The following is a 13,291-nucleotide window of genomic DNA, read 5'->3' as shown; positions in this document are numbered from 1 at the left end:
CTTCAACATAAAAAAAAAAAAAAAAATTGTGAGCACCACAAATTAAATTTCATTTACCTCCATTGTATTGGCTCAAAGACAAATATCTCAAATCGTGTAACCAAAACTATGTGCTTGTCTAGGAAACACTGTAGGCAAGTGATAAAACATTTGCTTTAACATTTCGGAGAACAAATTCCTTAACCTCAGAAACATGAGGTCCATTAAAGAAAGTAAGTTCTCTGCCTGGGAGTTACACAATAGGTCAGGGAATGTTCAGAGTGCACTCTAAGCTCTCTTGATGCAAAACTCACCCTCTGTTGGGGCAGTAAAATAACAATCTTTTGTCTTCATAATCCCCAAACTCTATTCACAACATATTTCTTACATACAACCTGGCAGCTGCCTAGACTTGAAGTACAGGTTACAATGCACATTGCTGTTGTGCTCTTTGGCCTTGAGGACACAGAGTCCATCAAAAGAAAGTGCAGGCTGTGTGGTGACAATGAAGAAACGTTTGATAAATGGCAAAAAAAAACAGTGCCACTGAATTCTCATGTTTGATGTAGAAGCAGTCTGGCGAGATCAACGCCCACACTAACTTTTCAGACGTTTTGGAGATTTGCTCAAGCACAACATGACAAGTAAATCCCTCCGAAAGCTACCTATGAAATGTGTCAAGAGACCTGAGATTATCTCTCAAGATACATGAATAGTGTTATGTCTGTGCTCTACCACTGGTAGAGTTGCAGATCTTTTTTGCAGATCTGGCCACAGACCGCTACAGAGCCAAGACGGAATCGCTGAATCATCTCGGAGAGCTTGAAGTAATGGCGTCTTGTTTTAAGTAGTGCTTTGAGGAGCTTGGCTTGTCTCTTATCTCCAATTAACTGGATGTACGAAGGAAGTATTGTAAGGAAATATGAACTGACGACAAGCAAAGAAGCCTGACTTTGTTTTCCCTCCCTCCACCCCTGCTCATTGCTGACTGTTGACTGACACTGATGTGTGGGCTTGTCTGCACAAGACATGATGGCGCTAAAACTGTTTAGAGAGGAAAAAAAAGTAAAGAAATAGAACAGAATAAGAATGATACCAACCTGAGCTATGTGCACTGTGGGCTGGAGATGATGTCTTCGGTGGTCTCTCACTGCAGCCAAAGAAAGATTTATAAGAGCAGGATTTTGGTTGCAAAAAAAGTATTTGGTGTACTTCATTTTTAGGTTTGTATTAGTAAGCACAAACACAACAAAGTAGGATGGGAAAGCCTGACAAACCAAAGGGGTTAAAGTGATGTTAATGATGTTAACCAGCTTAATTGGTGTTTATCATAGCATAAAGACATTCATTCACTGCAGTCATCACCAATTCCATCACCATAATGTCAAGCAAACATTAACCCAAGGTCTTCACAGAAAAGATCGAAATGCAAAGAGTTGAAATGCGGTCAGAAAAAACATACATAGTTGCTTTTTATCTGGAGCGCAAATGACTTCAATATCAGATTCACAGTCACCAGGCGCTATTTAATCTGAGTTTGATATGGTCATTATAGAGGGGATACTTTATATTTCCCGGTTTGGCTGGATAGCCAGGCTTATAATTTGAAACTTAATTCCCCATGATGCCTCACTCTTTCCTAGACTGTGTTTGCTTACCTTAGTAGCTCCTTGCTGCCACTAGTGTTTGGCTCCTTTAAAAGTGCATGCTGAACAAGACCAGTCAAGCTGGCAATCTGTTGCTCCATAGCCTTCATTCGCACTCTGCAGAAACATCAGAAAATTCTACTTTCAACACTGAGGCCTATTGGATATCCCAGCAGCAACTAGAGCAAATATTAGCTCAGAATGGAAACGGGAGAGCTGTAACAGACTAATCAATTGTTTTAATTCCCTGACCATGAATCTTTTTTGTGGGATTACACAGTGGGAGAATTTTGTTTGAAATTGATTTATTGTTTTTTGCAATTATGTCTTGAGTAAATATTGACTCTGGTCTAATAAATACTCTCTGAATTACAACATAACAACACCACTTGAGTTAGTCTTTGCACATTAAAGGTCCAATGTGTAGGAATTTCTCCCATCTAGCGCTGAGATCTTAAATCGCAATCAACTCTCTCGGGCCACGCAGTTCAAAGTACGTATTACAGCTACGCTTCAAAAAGCCGGTCTTTTGTTCTTTTCAATATCCTTTTTCTTGGCAAAGTAGAAGACTCTGTTCCTGAAATTTGGATTTTGAATACGTGTGGTCCTGCATGTTTCCTTCTTCAAACTTACCGGGCCGGGGAAGTGATGACATCCATTAGCAGATTAGCAGCACCTGTGAGTTTATCATGTGACAGCAAAAGTGCAAAAGGTGGAGTAGTATATCCTGTATGTCCCTTACCAGCTAACTTATTTCAAGATGGCGCTTGAATATGGAGCATCTTCCCTAGTTCGTGCAAATGGAAATGTAAAATTTCAAGCCGATAAGAATACTTGGAATTGATGGTGGTGGTAAATATTCATAAAAAAGTTTGGCAAAACCGATTTTGATAATGAACAACTAAACACGTTACACACTGGACCTTTAAGAGCCCGAGTCCAAATGGAATAAACAAGATGGATGACTCACTACAAGAGAAGAACCCTGAGGTTGAAACTGACAGTGTTCAATTCATATTGTTTTTTTTTTTTTAAATAAAACAAGAGTGAGTCACAAGTGGTGGCTGCTCAGAAGAGAATGAAAGGACAATTCGAAAATTACACTGCCTTAAGAAAGCCAAACACCAGAAGGGTGAATAGGGGACCTAACACTGAGATTGCTTGGTGAGCCTAGACTTTGGAAAAGAGAAAAACCTTTGTTTTCAGATGTAATAATCTATCTTGAGAAAGGATATGGGGCCAGCAAAGGACACAGGGTGGTTTCAGCTGTGCTATAGACAATACAATACAATACAGCATGTGAACACAACAATGGCTAACCTGAGCGTCATACAGCATATTTCACATGAATACATTCTATGACAGCTAGAGAGCGCTTAGTGTTGAGACTATGTTTATTTTAAAAGTTAAGTACAGTACTTTCCCATTCAAATTTCAAAACACTTTTCCCACTTTCCCAGGGCATATCTAACGAGAGGTTTGGGCTGCCCAGGTGGTCCTGCCTGATCTGTTTGACTGATTGGGCCATTTAAAATACTTATTCAACCTGGTCAATATTTTCTTTGGTTTTTTAGGTACGCACATAGCCTCTTTAACCTCCCTTTTAGTGAAACCACATTTGCCTGTAGCGAGCATCCCTCTTTGTGTGTTTATGTGCTCTCCGTCAGAGTGAATAAACCTAACCCAGGTACCAAAATGTCTGCTGGATTATCCAAACTGAATAGACTCCAGAGAGGGTTTGTTGTTAGAACAATAGTCACAGAGTAACAGAAAAATATACAGTGCCTTAGTTGGGTCTCCAGATACTGTACTGTTTCAGTGGTGGTAGCTATGTCTGGGTCTACACACTCTGCAATAATCACACCACAGTTTGAACAGAGACTGTGAAAACAATGATCAATTAAGCAGTAGTGGTTATGTACACAAGCCAAACTGATGCATAATAATGTGCATTAGTCTGCTGTTCTTAATGTGCAGATATTGACACTCAAGACAGTGATGGGGTGGGTTATAGGCTTGCCTTTAGTCATGGATGATGAAACAGTCAGAGCCAGGGATTGAAAATCAGCAGCTCATGGTTAGGGTGAAACTGGGATGCAGAGTTAGTCCATGCTCCCATGCAATGTCTTATTATGTCTAAATTTAACATTACCACTAGCCGACTGTATAAGACGTCCAGTCCCCTGGTGCTTACCGTGTGTGATGCTCATTGGCAGCCGGGATGGGACCCTGGAGGTGACCCTGGAGGTCTGAAACTGTAGGTGATCCCATGTTGCTCCGAGGCTTGTTCCCTGCCATATCCTCCTTCCTAAAGGACTGGCGCACAGGTGAGCTTCTCTCCATGAGAACGCCATGGGGTGGTACACCATGAGGAGGCCCGCCATGAGGAGGCCCGCCATGAGGTGGCACACCATGAGGAGGCCCGCACTGGATGTCAATTATCCGTACCTCAGCCATCCGGTGAGGGGATGGGGGAGGAGTCTTGGAGCCCAAAGTAGGTAGCTGGCTGTTTCTGGACTTCTGCCTGTACAGAGAGGGGTGATCCATAGTGTCTGTGGGGCTGGGCCCGCTGTAAGAGCTTGTGGAGCGGATGGAGGCACGGTGAAATCCCCCCATGCCATGATCTGGACCATCAAGACCAGGGCTGGGGTGTGGTCCATGGGCAGTAGCCATGCTAATTCTTCCGTCTTGGAGCAAGTATGGGTCTGCATACAGCCCCTCATTTCCCCTGGAAAGACTGTGGCTTTTGCCACCCATGTCCTCATCTGGCTTGACATCCCGTCTCTCCAGAATGGCGCTGGGACAGGGTGAGATAGAGCGAGCCGGAGGGTTGGTATTAGTCAGCCGGTCCCTTGGGATAGTGGCATTGCCAGGTATAGAGCCTTGCCGTGGGCCAAATGGGATTCTGGAGGGGGATGGGGGCATGGACTGGGGAGTCGGGGGGAGTGCTCCCTGCATGGGGTGGTGTGATGGGGGACCCATGGAGGGCTGTCTCAGAGGTTGCGGGCCATCACGGCCGGCATGCACCATCTCACTGTGGATCTGTAAAAGCACAAAAGCATATAGATGTGTTATTATACACAAAAAAACATTTAAGAAAACGGTTATTACTTGTAAGTAATGCAGTAAAAATTGAAAAAAAAATCTCTTAAATTCAGGATTGGTCAATAAATCAGACTGCATACTTCTGCCTGTCTGAGAGCTTCAGCTACTGTTTATTTTGCATATATCCTGTATTTCTGGACTGAAGGGCCCTTGAAACAAAAACAACCATTTAACTCAGTTTACACTGTTGCTTTTCAAAGAAAACAGATGGTCAGCAATTTTTCCAGAAGCAGAATATACACTTGCAAGGCTACTATCCCCAGGTACACAGTGTTCCCCCAAAGTATGTTATAGCTGCAGGCTTCTATAAAACACTAATTATTACAATACATTCATTAGAAATAATATTATGTTCATAAACACAATATTATTTCTTTGTATGAAAAGTCTGTAGTTCTAAAGTGGAGGGATTTACTTTTTTTTCTTCTTTTTTTAACTTTAAACAAATCTGTGATTGCGCTCTTGGAGATAAGGGGTTTGCTTTTGTTACATGTGCACCTCCAGGGTGAAAAGCTAGTTGGTTAATTTTCAACAAGATCTGTTTATGTTAACAGTCAGCTAATCTGGGCTGCTGTTCTTTAGCCCGACCACCCACAAAGGCCCCTTGAAGGCACGTACAATAAACCAAACCTCATTTAACTAGTGGTTTTCCAGGTTAAGGGAAGGGAAATATGGGCAGCTAAAACTGCCAACACAGCAGGTACAGTAGAAGTAAAGAAAACAGGCTGTGTGAAGTATGACAAGTTTAAATTGTCTCATCACATTTCTTGTCAGTTAGCCATTACTTCTTCAATTTCCATATTGAGGGCTTACTTTTAGTTTAATGTTTTAAAGAAGAAATAACCCATTCTTCCTGTTACAAGTGAAAGTAGAACTCATAAGCATCAAAACAAACTTTTGTCAATTTAATACACAGAGATGGTGGCTAGTGGTAGCTAAAATTAACTTGGTTAACATTACCTTTAGAGAGATACTGTATTGCTTTGTAACTGGCATTAGAGCAAGTTTACTAACTTTATGGCTCTTCTCCAGTTGTGCTAATCGTACCCTCTATGGTCATACTCTACTACTGTGCTACCATTATCCTACTATTGTCACTTGTGGCCACAGTGGCCATTGTTATGAAAAGTTACATTGTCTTGCAGTTACCAATATATCACAGGCATAGACTAGCTTGAGTTAAAACTAGTGGATTCTTGAGTTTGTGGTGGCTAACAGTAGCTAACGTTAGCATAGTTAACTTGATGTATTATGTAGACTAGTTTAAGTTAAAACTTGTGAATTCAGTTAGAACCAACAAGAATGACAACAATATACTGAGGTTTATTTCAGGCCTGAAGTAAACAATTCTCTGTGTTTGCTAGCACAATTGAAATAGCGTGCAAGGAGGGATATGTGTCTGTGTATGCTAACACTGAGCTGTGAAGCGCCTCATGCAGGGCTAAATCCAATCCATCTTTCTTCCTGTCTAGCCCTCTATTGCTGTCAGACAAACAAGCAATTGTTCCTTCAAGGTATGACTCATCATGGGTTACACCTACATACAAAGACATGTTGAAACCTAATGCAAAATTCTTTCAAAAACTTCAGGTACAGTTTTTGACACTGTGCTTTTTTTAGTGTCTTCTTTATTTATTTTTCACCCAGTGCCAATACAGATTATTACAACGAAAAGAACAAACAGTGTGTGTGATGTGTGTGTGTGTGTGTGTGTGTGTGTGTGTGTGTGTTGTCGTGTGTAGTGTGGGTGTGGTTGTTTGGCTGTGTGTGTGTGTGTGTGTGTGTGTGTGTGTGTGTGTGTGTGTGTGTGTGTGTACCAACTAAAAAAGCAACTGCTCAAAGTGTAGGGTAACAAAGGGTTCATGCTTGGCTGTGATAACAAAGGCAAAAAAGAAAGAATCTTGCTGCCAGTGAAAGCACACAGCCACAATAAATATTGCAGCAACACGTCTGACCAAGCAACAAAACATATACGAAGCACAGACCATAATCAAATCAGAATGACTTTCACTATCCAAGGTGCCTACATACATAGAAAGAAAAGTTGCCTTCTCGTGCAAAATTTCTTTTGAAGCGCATGGATATTTTAAGCATTAAAATATCCTTAAAATGCACTGGCTTTAAAAAGCCAGTCTGTATTTGTCTGCAAAACATGCATACATTTCTGCTTTGAGACAAAACAGAGGAAAAATAAACACACAAGACCATGTCAGGAAAAGGAGAGGCCGTGTTCAGAAACATTTGGTTTGAGTTTGACTCATGGACTCTCTTTGTTTCCACTGCACTTTTTTAAGCTTTCAATGTTGAGGGTAGCATGTCAGGTAGGAGCGCAGAAAGTCGCCTCGATCTCCTGCCATGTTGAATAGGGAGATGCGTCCTTAACTGCTTCACAAACTGCAGAGCCGACATTAGTTGTGTCAACATTTAAATAGCTGGATCTATGGTTGCATGTGCTTTTCTGCTGTATACATACTGGTGTTGAAAAGAAAATGGGCGCTAAGTGCTATTTATTATGAATGTGTGTAAAAACAAGACAACATGTTCAATTTTGTTTTTAATTTTTGAATAAATACCAAAATTGGGTGGATTGCCCTAAGGCAAATAGAGCAGAAGTTAGCCAATAAATAAAACCTGTTTACAAAATATCTCCTTCAGCTATGAGTACATTACATCCTTTCTGACAGTCACTATTTACTATTTTATGAATACAAAGCACTGCTTTGGGCATGATACCTCACATGAGCACAGATTAATGTTTCTTTTTTTTGTCCGATGAAACGTGACTAAAGAGATGCTTCAAATGCCAGAAAATGTCCCTATCATTCTAACAGCCTGCTTCATATTCTGTGTATTGAGTTACTTGTCAGTTACTGTGTACATCTGTCCACCTTAAATCAATTACTGACAGATAAGATGGTTGTTTTCATAACCAGAGACAGCTCTATTTGGTCTAAAAACTTCCATCACAAACAGAGGTAACTTTTTTTTACGATTGCTATGACAATATTTTCAATACTTTTAACTACTTTCCTAAACTCTGCACCAACATACCTACAACACACAATTGACAAAACAATTAATTTCCTGCTCAAAATCACACATTGTAAAATTTTACACTCATACAATACACTATGTCTACCAAAACGAAAACACATGTTCTATCCAAACAGGAACATTTAGTCAATCATAGAACAATAAAAACACAAAATACTAACATCATACGGAATTATAGAAACTGCATCATTTTTATGTGTCAGAGGTTTCTACATTTTTGTTTAGTTGGGTTTAGTAAATGCATTCATTTTGTATCAATTGTTTTGGTGTTGGTTAAGCTTGCGTGTAAACAAAGTTCAAGCATTTTTAATTTGTGTTAACTGTATGCATTTTGTCTCAACGCAACAAGAAATGTCTTAAATGTATAGCCTGCACAGAGTTTAGGAAAGTTGTTATGTTGTTAAAAAGTATTTTAAAAAATTGTCATAGCAATTGTAAAAAACCTGTAAATCTAATCTGAAGCCTGGCATTTCTGCATGTAAGACAAGAAGACACTCAATAGCCCAAATACCCCCCACCCCCTTAAAAAGTATTTGAACAGGTGTACAGTTCATTAGGTTGTCGTATTTGCCCTTTTGCTTTGAGTGCCAGAGTTTCTATTTCATTATTAAAAATGTGTTGCCAAAAACTAGAAAGGGTTTTTTGAACAGAAAACAAACGAGCTTTACAGCTGCCTTGAACAAAGACACTGCTTACAACAGCAGTACACAATGTCTGTGTTTGTGGCAGAGTGTTAAAACTTGCCAATGTGTTTTTCAGCAAAGGGCAGCCATAAAATTGCCATAAGAATACATATCTTTGGATTAATACAACAAATGTCATCTTCTAACTAATTTCTGATGTCATGTCATGTGCCATTCATCAACCTGGCCTTCGCAACCCACAACCACATTCCAAGCCTTGTAGCTGTGTCAAGCGCCGCTTGGTTAAACAGTGACAGAGCCAATCATGACAACAATCTTCTTCAGCATATCTCTACTTTATGCCTATTTCACAATGTTTGCACAAGAGCCCTTCGAAGGTGCCTTGCTTCTTTTTACTTAATGCATTTTAATTCATCCAGTACAAAAAAAAATATTATTCAATCATGCTGATTCAGCAAGTGCCAGAGTTGTGAATTAGGCAATTCTGTAAAAATAACTGAACAAAAAAGGATGAGAAAAGCTGATCCACACCATTAATGTTCTTCTGCTGTGACCAGCTAGCAACCTTTCCTGCTCTGAAACTGTTTGCACTATTAAATTCCCATTTCACTTTTTCAGTTGAATCTTTTTTGCGATCTTTTTTAATGTCGTTTGTTCACTTCCCTTTGAAGGACCCCATCACAGAGAGCCAGCCGAAGCAACTTGTCTGTGGGCAGCAAGATAATGAAAAGAGTTTCTGCGGCACCTCAAAGTCATCAGGCCATCTGAACCAGGAACTCTTAAACCATCACCATGTTTGCCTCATCACTCCTTTAAATGTACAGAATGTGGCAGAGGCATTATAGCTAGGTTAATGTAATTTTTGCAGTATCACAATGGGGCTGTAACGCCGCCTGAAAATCTGCGGCAAAGAGACAAAGAGGAGCAGCAGGTTAGATAAAGGGTCAGGCAGATTAGAGCAGGAACAGTTGAGGAAAGGGATCTTTGAGGCTTTAGTTTTGTTACATCAGCAGGAAATAAACATGCTGGAATCAGAACAAGAGAAAGAGATTAGAGCTGAATTTGGGGGAGAAATGAACAAAGAAAATAGTCCAGAGATTTGAGTCTAATTGTCCCTTAGGCAAGCTTTACCAGAGCGTACAGGCGGGTCTCAATCGCAGGCCCCTGGGAGAACAATATGAGACCCCCTCTAAACAGATTAAGAAGAGGCAGGGGGACATTCCTTCCCTTAACTACAAACAGGATGTGAGAATGAGAAGAATTGGAGGCTGGGCTGCCTTTTCTATCTGCAACAAGTCCGGTCGTCCCCCTGCAGCAGCTCCAGTAACGAGACAATCATTTTCACTTTTGGCATTTGTGTCACTCACCCTGGCATCGCTATTGGCAGGTCTTGGACCGTGGCTGAACGCCTGTGCTGGGTCTTTGTGGTAGACCTTCAGGCAGGAGTGATCCGTGATGTTCCTGTAGGGGCAAGAGGTGTCCCATGGTAAATAGGCAGTCCAGATATCACTATCAGACAGCGGCCGATCCTGCCTCAGCCTGGATGTCAGTCTCTGACTCAACCCTGCCAAGGGTACATACCCTGAGAGAGGCTCTGAAAGCCCTTTGTTATATGACATTTCCTCTAAATCTCTAAATTCTATAAAAACATCTACTAATACTGCGTTGAAACGTGGCTAGACTACATAAACGGAGAGCTGATCCGCTCTTTCTTCTGCTGGGCTCACGCTCACTATGGCGTTGCACCCTGGACACAACCTTAAGGAATCATGAGACACCTTCTTTTTTTTTTACAGCCCTGATAAAGAATTAGTCACAAAGTACATATTGCACTTGAGCAGGAAGTCTTGAGAGAAAAGGGGCAAAGTTGCTTATGTCTGCAAGAGTAAGGTTTTTTTCTGGAAAACAACTACAACCAAGTCTGTACACCATCTCGGCACATAAAATATGCTGTATTATTGATAAGACATGCTGGTGAATACAAAAACAAAACACGAAAAAGCAGGGAGATATACGTGTATTTGTGCACTTTTATACACACAAAATGTACACAATACTTGGGAAACTACACTGTGGAAAGCATAAAAGACTTTCAAAAGTTTAAAGAAACACAAGCTCACATTGTTTAAACTTTGTAGAGTCAAAGTTTCAACAGAGGAGAGAGGACAACAGGCAGGAAAGTCATCCGAGTCTCAAGAGTGCTCTTCAGTTTGTTTAAGTATATCGGATACATTTTGCCAAAGGGCTTCATCTCCAAATCCCTTTCTGTCTGAAGTTTTGCTAGAAAAAGGAAGCATGAAGCTTTCCTGGCCAGTGACATTTCCTGTGCTTGGGGAGTTTAGGCAGGAAGTTCTCAGGGAGTGGAAAAGGAAAGGACATCATGGAGCATTATGAACCTTGGATGTCCTGTTAAACTTAAGATTGACAAAACACAATACATGCTGTCCAATGTATTATTCTACATCCCTGTTTATCACACACAAACATATATTTACCTGACATCAGTGAGCTCATAGTACATATTTCTCATGTCATCTTTGACGTAGACGGCGACGCTAGGTGACTCCAACATCTTCATAGTCAGCTGCTGCGAGAAGGCACCAACAAACAGAGCTCTGATAGTGTCAATGCTGGTGATCTCATTAGGCATGCGGATCTGTTTGGTCTCGTCCCCGTACTGCAGGTACAGCACACCTGCACACATAAAAACAGGAAAGCAGCATGATTAGTCAGAAGTAAACTCTTTTTAAAGAATGACAATGTTTCCTATGACAAAGACAGGCATGGGATTTCTGCAACTTGCATTGAGTAGAGATACTTGTGTTGATTCTCTCCCAGGTTGTACTCAGATTGTACTCCATAAATGTTTTCTTTCTTAAATCTGTTCAGCATTTTTGATTATTTGGGTTAAATGTTAAACCAGAAAACAGAGCTGGTCAAACATAAAGGCATGCATATTGCAGTTTGTGTAAGTCTCAAACAAAATTGAACACATGAGCTCAACAAAAATCCCCTTTTGCTGTTCCATTCCTCACCTGTGAAAACACCGTTGACACTCACAATACAATGTATGGTAATGGCTACTCAGTGCCTTAGTTTCTAAATATGTGCATGGTGAACTGTCATTTAAAGTCACCGTTTTGTTGTTGCTGTTTTTACTTTTGAATTGGGCCTCACAATCAATGCTTACGCTCAATTGTTGCCCATCGGACATCAAACCCTTCAAACTGATAAAAAACATTTCTTTTGTGTATGGTATCCTGATAGATTTTCAGTAGCATACTAAGACATGTGGTATTGTACTAAACCTGTCACGGATTCAGCTCCTGTTTGTGTAACACATGTTTGAGAACAACATGCTGTATATAAACGACTTGATAATTAGAAAGTGAGTTGGGATCGGTATGGGGCGGGGGGGCAGAAGCGGGCTGTGTTCAGGGTGGAACAGAACAAGTTGTGCATCAAAAAGACCAAACCTTAAACCTCTGAACCCTGGGTGTGGCTTCTGTACTGTGCTTTACAAAAACAGATGTCTCCTCCACAAAAGTTATGGACACACCCACACTGCGCTAGTATAAACAATGCCAGGGAAAAGTAAAAAATCAACGCATTTCTATTTCTATTTTCTGATGCATTGCAGTTCTGACAGCATGACACTACTTGGAACATGCAAAAATATAACAATATAACCTTTAATAAAGAGGACTTTTTAACATGTCATATTTAACACACATTATCCAGAATGTCACATTTCATGAACTGCTAAGACAAAAGACTTGCTGTGAAACACATAAATCCATTATTTCAATGTCACTTTTACACATGTGCACTGAAAATAGCTGGTTTCAAAAGAAAGCACAAATGGTTTTTCTCGGTGTAACTCCATAAAAGGACAGAGTCAGTAAAAGCTACCAGATGTTGGTGAAATATTATACAAGATCCTACATGCTCCACGGGACAGGGTGAGACAGAGACAGGGCAAATCCAGGAAATCAAATTGCTGACTCTATCATTGCCCTTGCTGGTCTGTCTGGGTTTCTGGGTAGTAATAACTAAACAAAGTACCCATTTGCAGAATAACTTCATCCTTCCCCCGAGAGCTGTTATGTTAACAGTCGGCCAGTTTTCATCCAGATGTTGGCAATTAAAGCGAATGAGTTTGATGACAAAGCGCTATTGACTGAGCATGAATTATAAAGATTTTAATTCTTTAACATCAGAACTTGGTTCGCACAAAGAGTCGAGTTACATTCCTGAGCGCCTGGTTTCAGTCAGGATTGGATGCAAATGGCTAGTGGGTTTCCTGACCAAATGGGCACAGCACTGCAGACTGTCTGAGCTGTAAACTTTTTTCCACATTTCTCCAGTGGGACACAAAAGTTTAAAACTAAGCGCAATACTGAAAAAACATTCTTTGTCCCTTAATATCATCTCAAAGTTTGAAATGTGACAAAAAAGCTGGAAAATCCTAAAGTCAAACCATAGAATAAATGACTTGAAATACAAAACACTTGATGCCACACTCAAGATGAAGTCTGATACTCACATTAGGGGTTTTAAGGATTTCCTGTTTTCTGTTAAGTCTTATGATGCTCTGGAAAAGACCACGCGACAACTCCTACAGTACAAGTGCCCCAAGTGTCTGCTGGGACCCAGCAAAGTGTGTGTGTGTGCCTGTGTTCTTGTGTGTGTACGTGAGAGGCTGTGGGAGGGACACTGTAGCTAAGTGGTGCCTCTTTTTCTCTCCTCCTTCTTTATCACACCATAACCCCCCACTGTTATAACGCTTTGTCCTGATGTTTTTGAGAGGGAAAAAGAGAGAACTGTGGCGTGTGTGTGTGTGTGTGTGTGTGTGTGTGTGTG

The 13,291-nt window shown here is 40.7% G+C and overlaps 1 protein-coding gene across 22 annotated transcripts in view; it reads right to left on the bottom strand.

Moving 5' to 3' along the window:
• Positions 1-13,291, bottom strand: part of kiaa1217 (KIAA1217 ortholog) — a 111,785-nt gene that overhangs the window by 13,890 nt on the left and 84,604 nt on the right. For 20 of the 22 annotated variants that reach the window (XM_032503532.1, XM_032503524.1, XM_032503529.1 and 17 more), the window contains 5 exons: positions 10,924-11,122; positions 9,796-9,889; positions 3,820-4,667; positions 1,638-1,742; positions 1,080-1,129 (listed from right to left, as the gene is read on the bottom strand). In XM_032503532.1, the coding sequence (XP_032359423.1) occupies positions 1,080-1,129; positions 1,638-1,742; positions 3,820-4,667; positions 9,796-9,889; positions 10,924-11,122 (1,296 nt within the window). Of the gene's footprint in view, positions 1-1,079; positions 1,130-1,637; positions 1,743-3,819; positions 4,668-9,795; positions 9,890-10,923; positions 11,123-12,974; positions 13,094-13,291 lie in introns of those variants that run through there. The other 2 variants (XM_032503537.1, XM_032503528.1) reach the window with 2 other exon arrangements.

Source organism: Etheostoma spectabile, chromosome 22, assembly GCF_008692095.1.
Source record: "Etheostoma spectabile isolate EspeVRDwgs_2016 chromosome 22, UIUC_Espe_1.0, whole genome shotgun sequence".
NCBI classification, from domain to species: domain Eukaryota; kingdom Metazoa; phylum Chordata; class Actinopteri; order Perciformes; family Percidae; genus Etheostoma; species Etheostoma spectabile.
The sequence above is the reverse complement of the archived record's forward strand: the minus strand, read 5'-3'. Positions and strand labels throughout refer to the sequence as shown.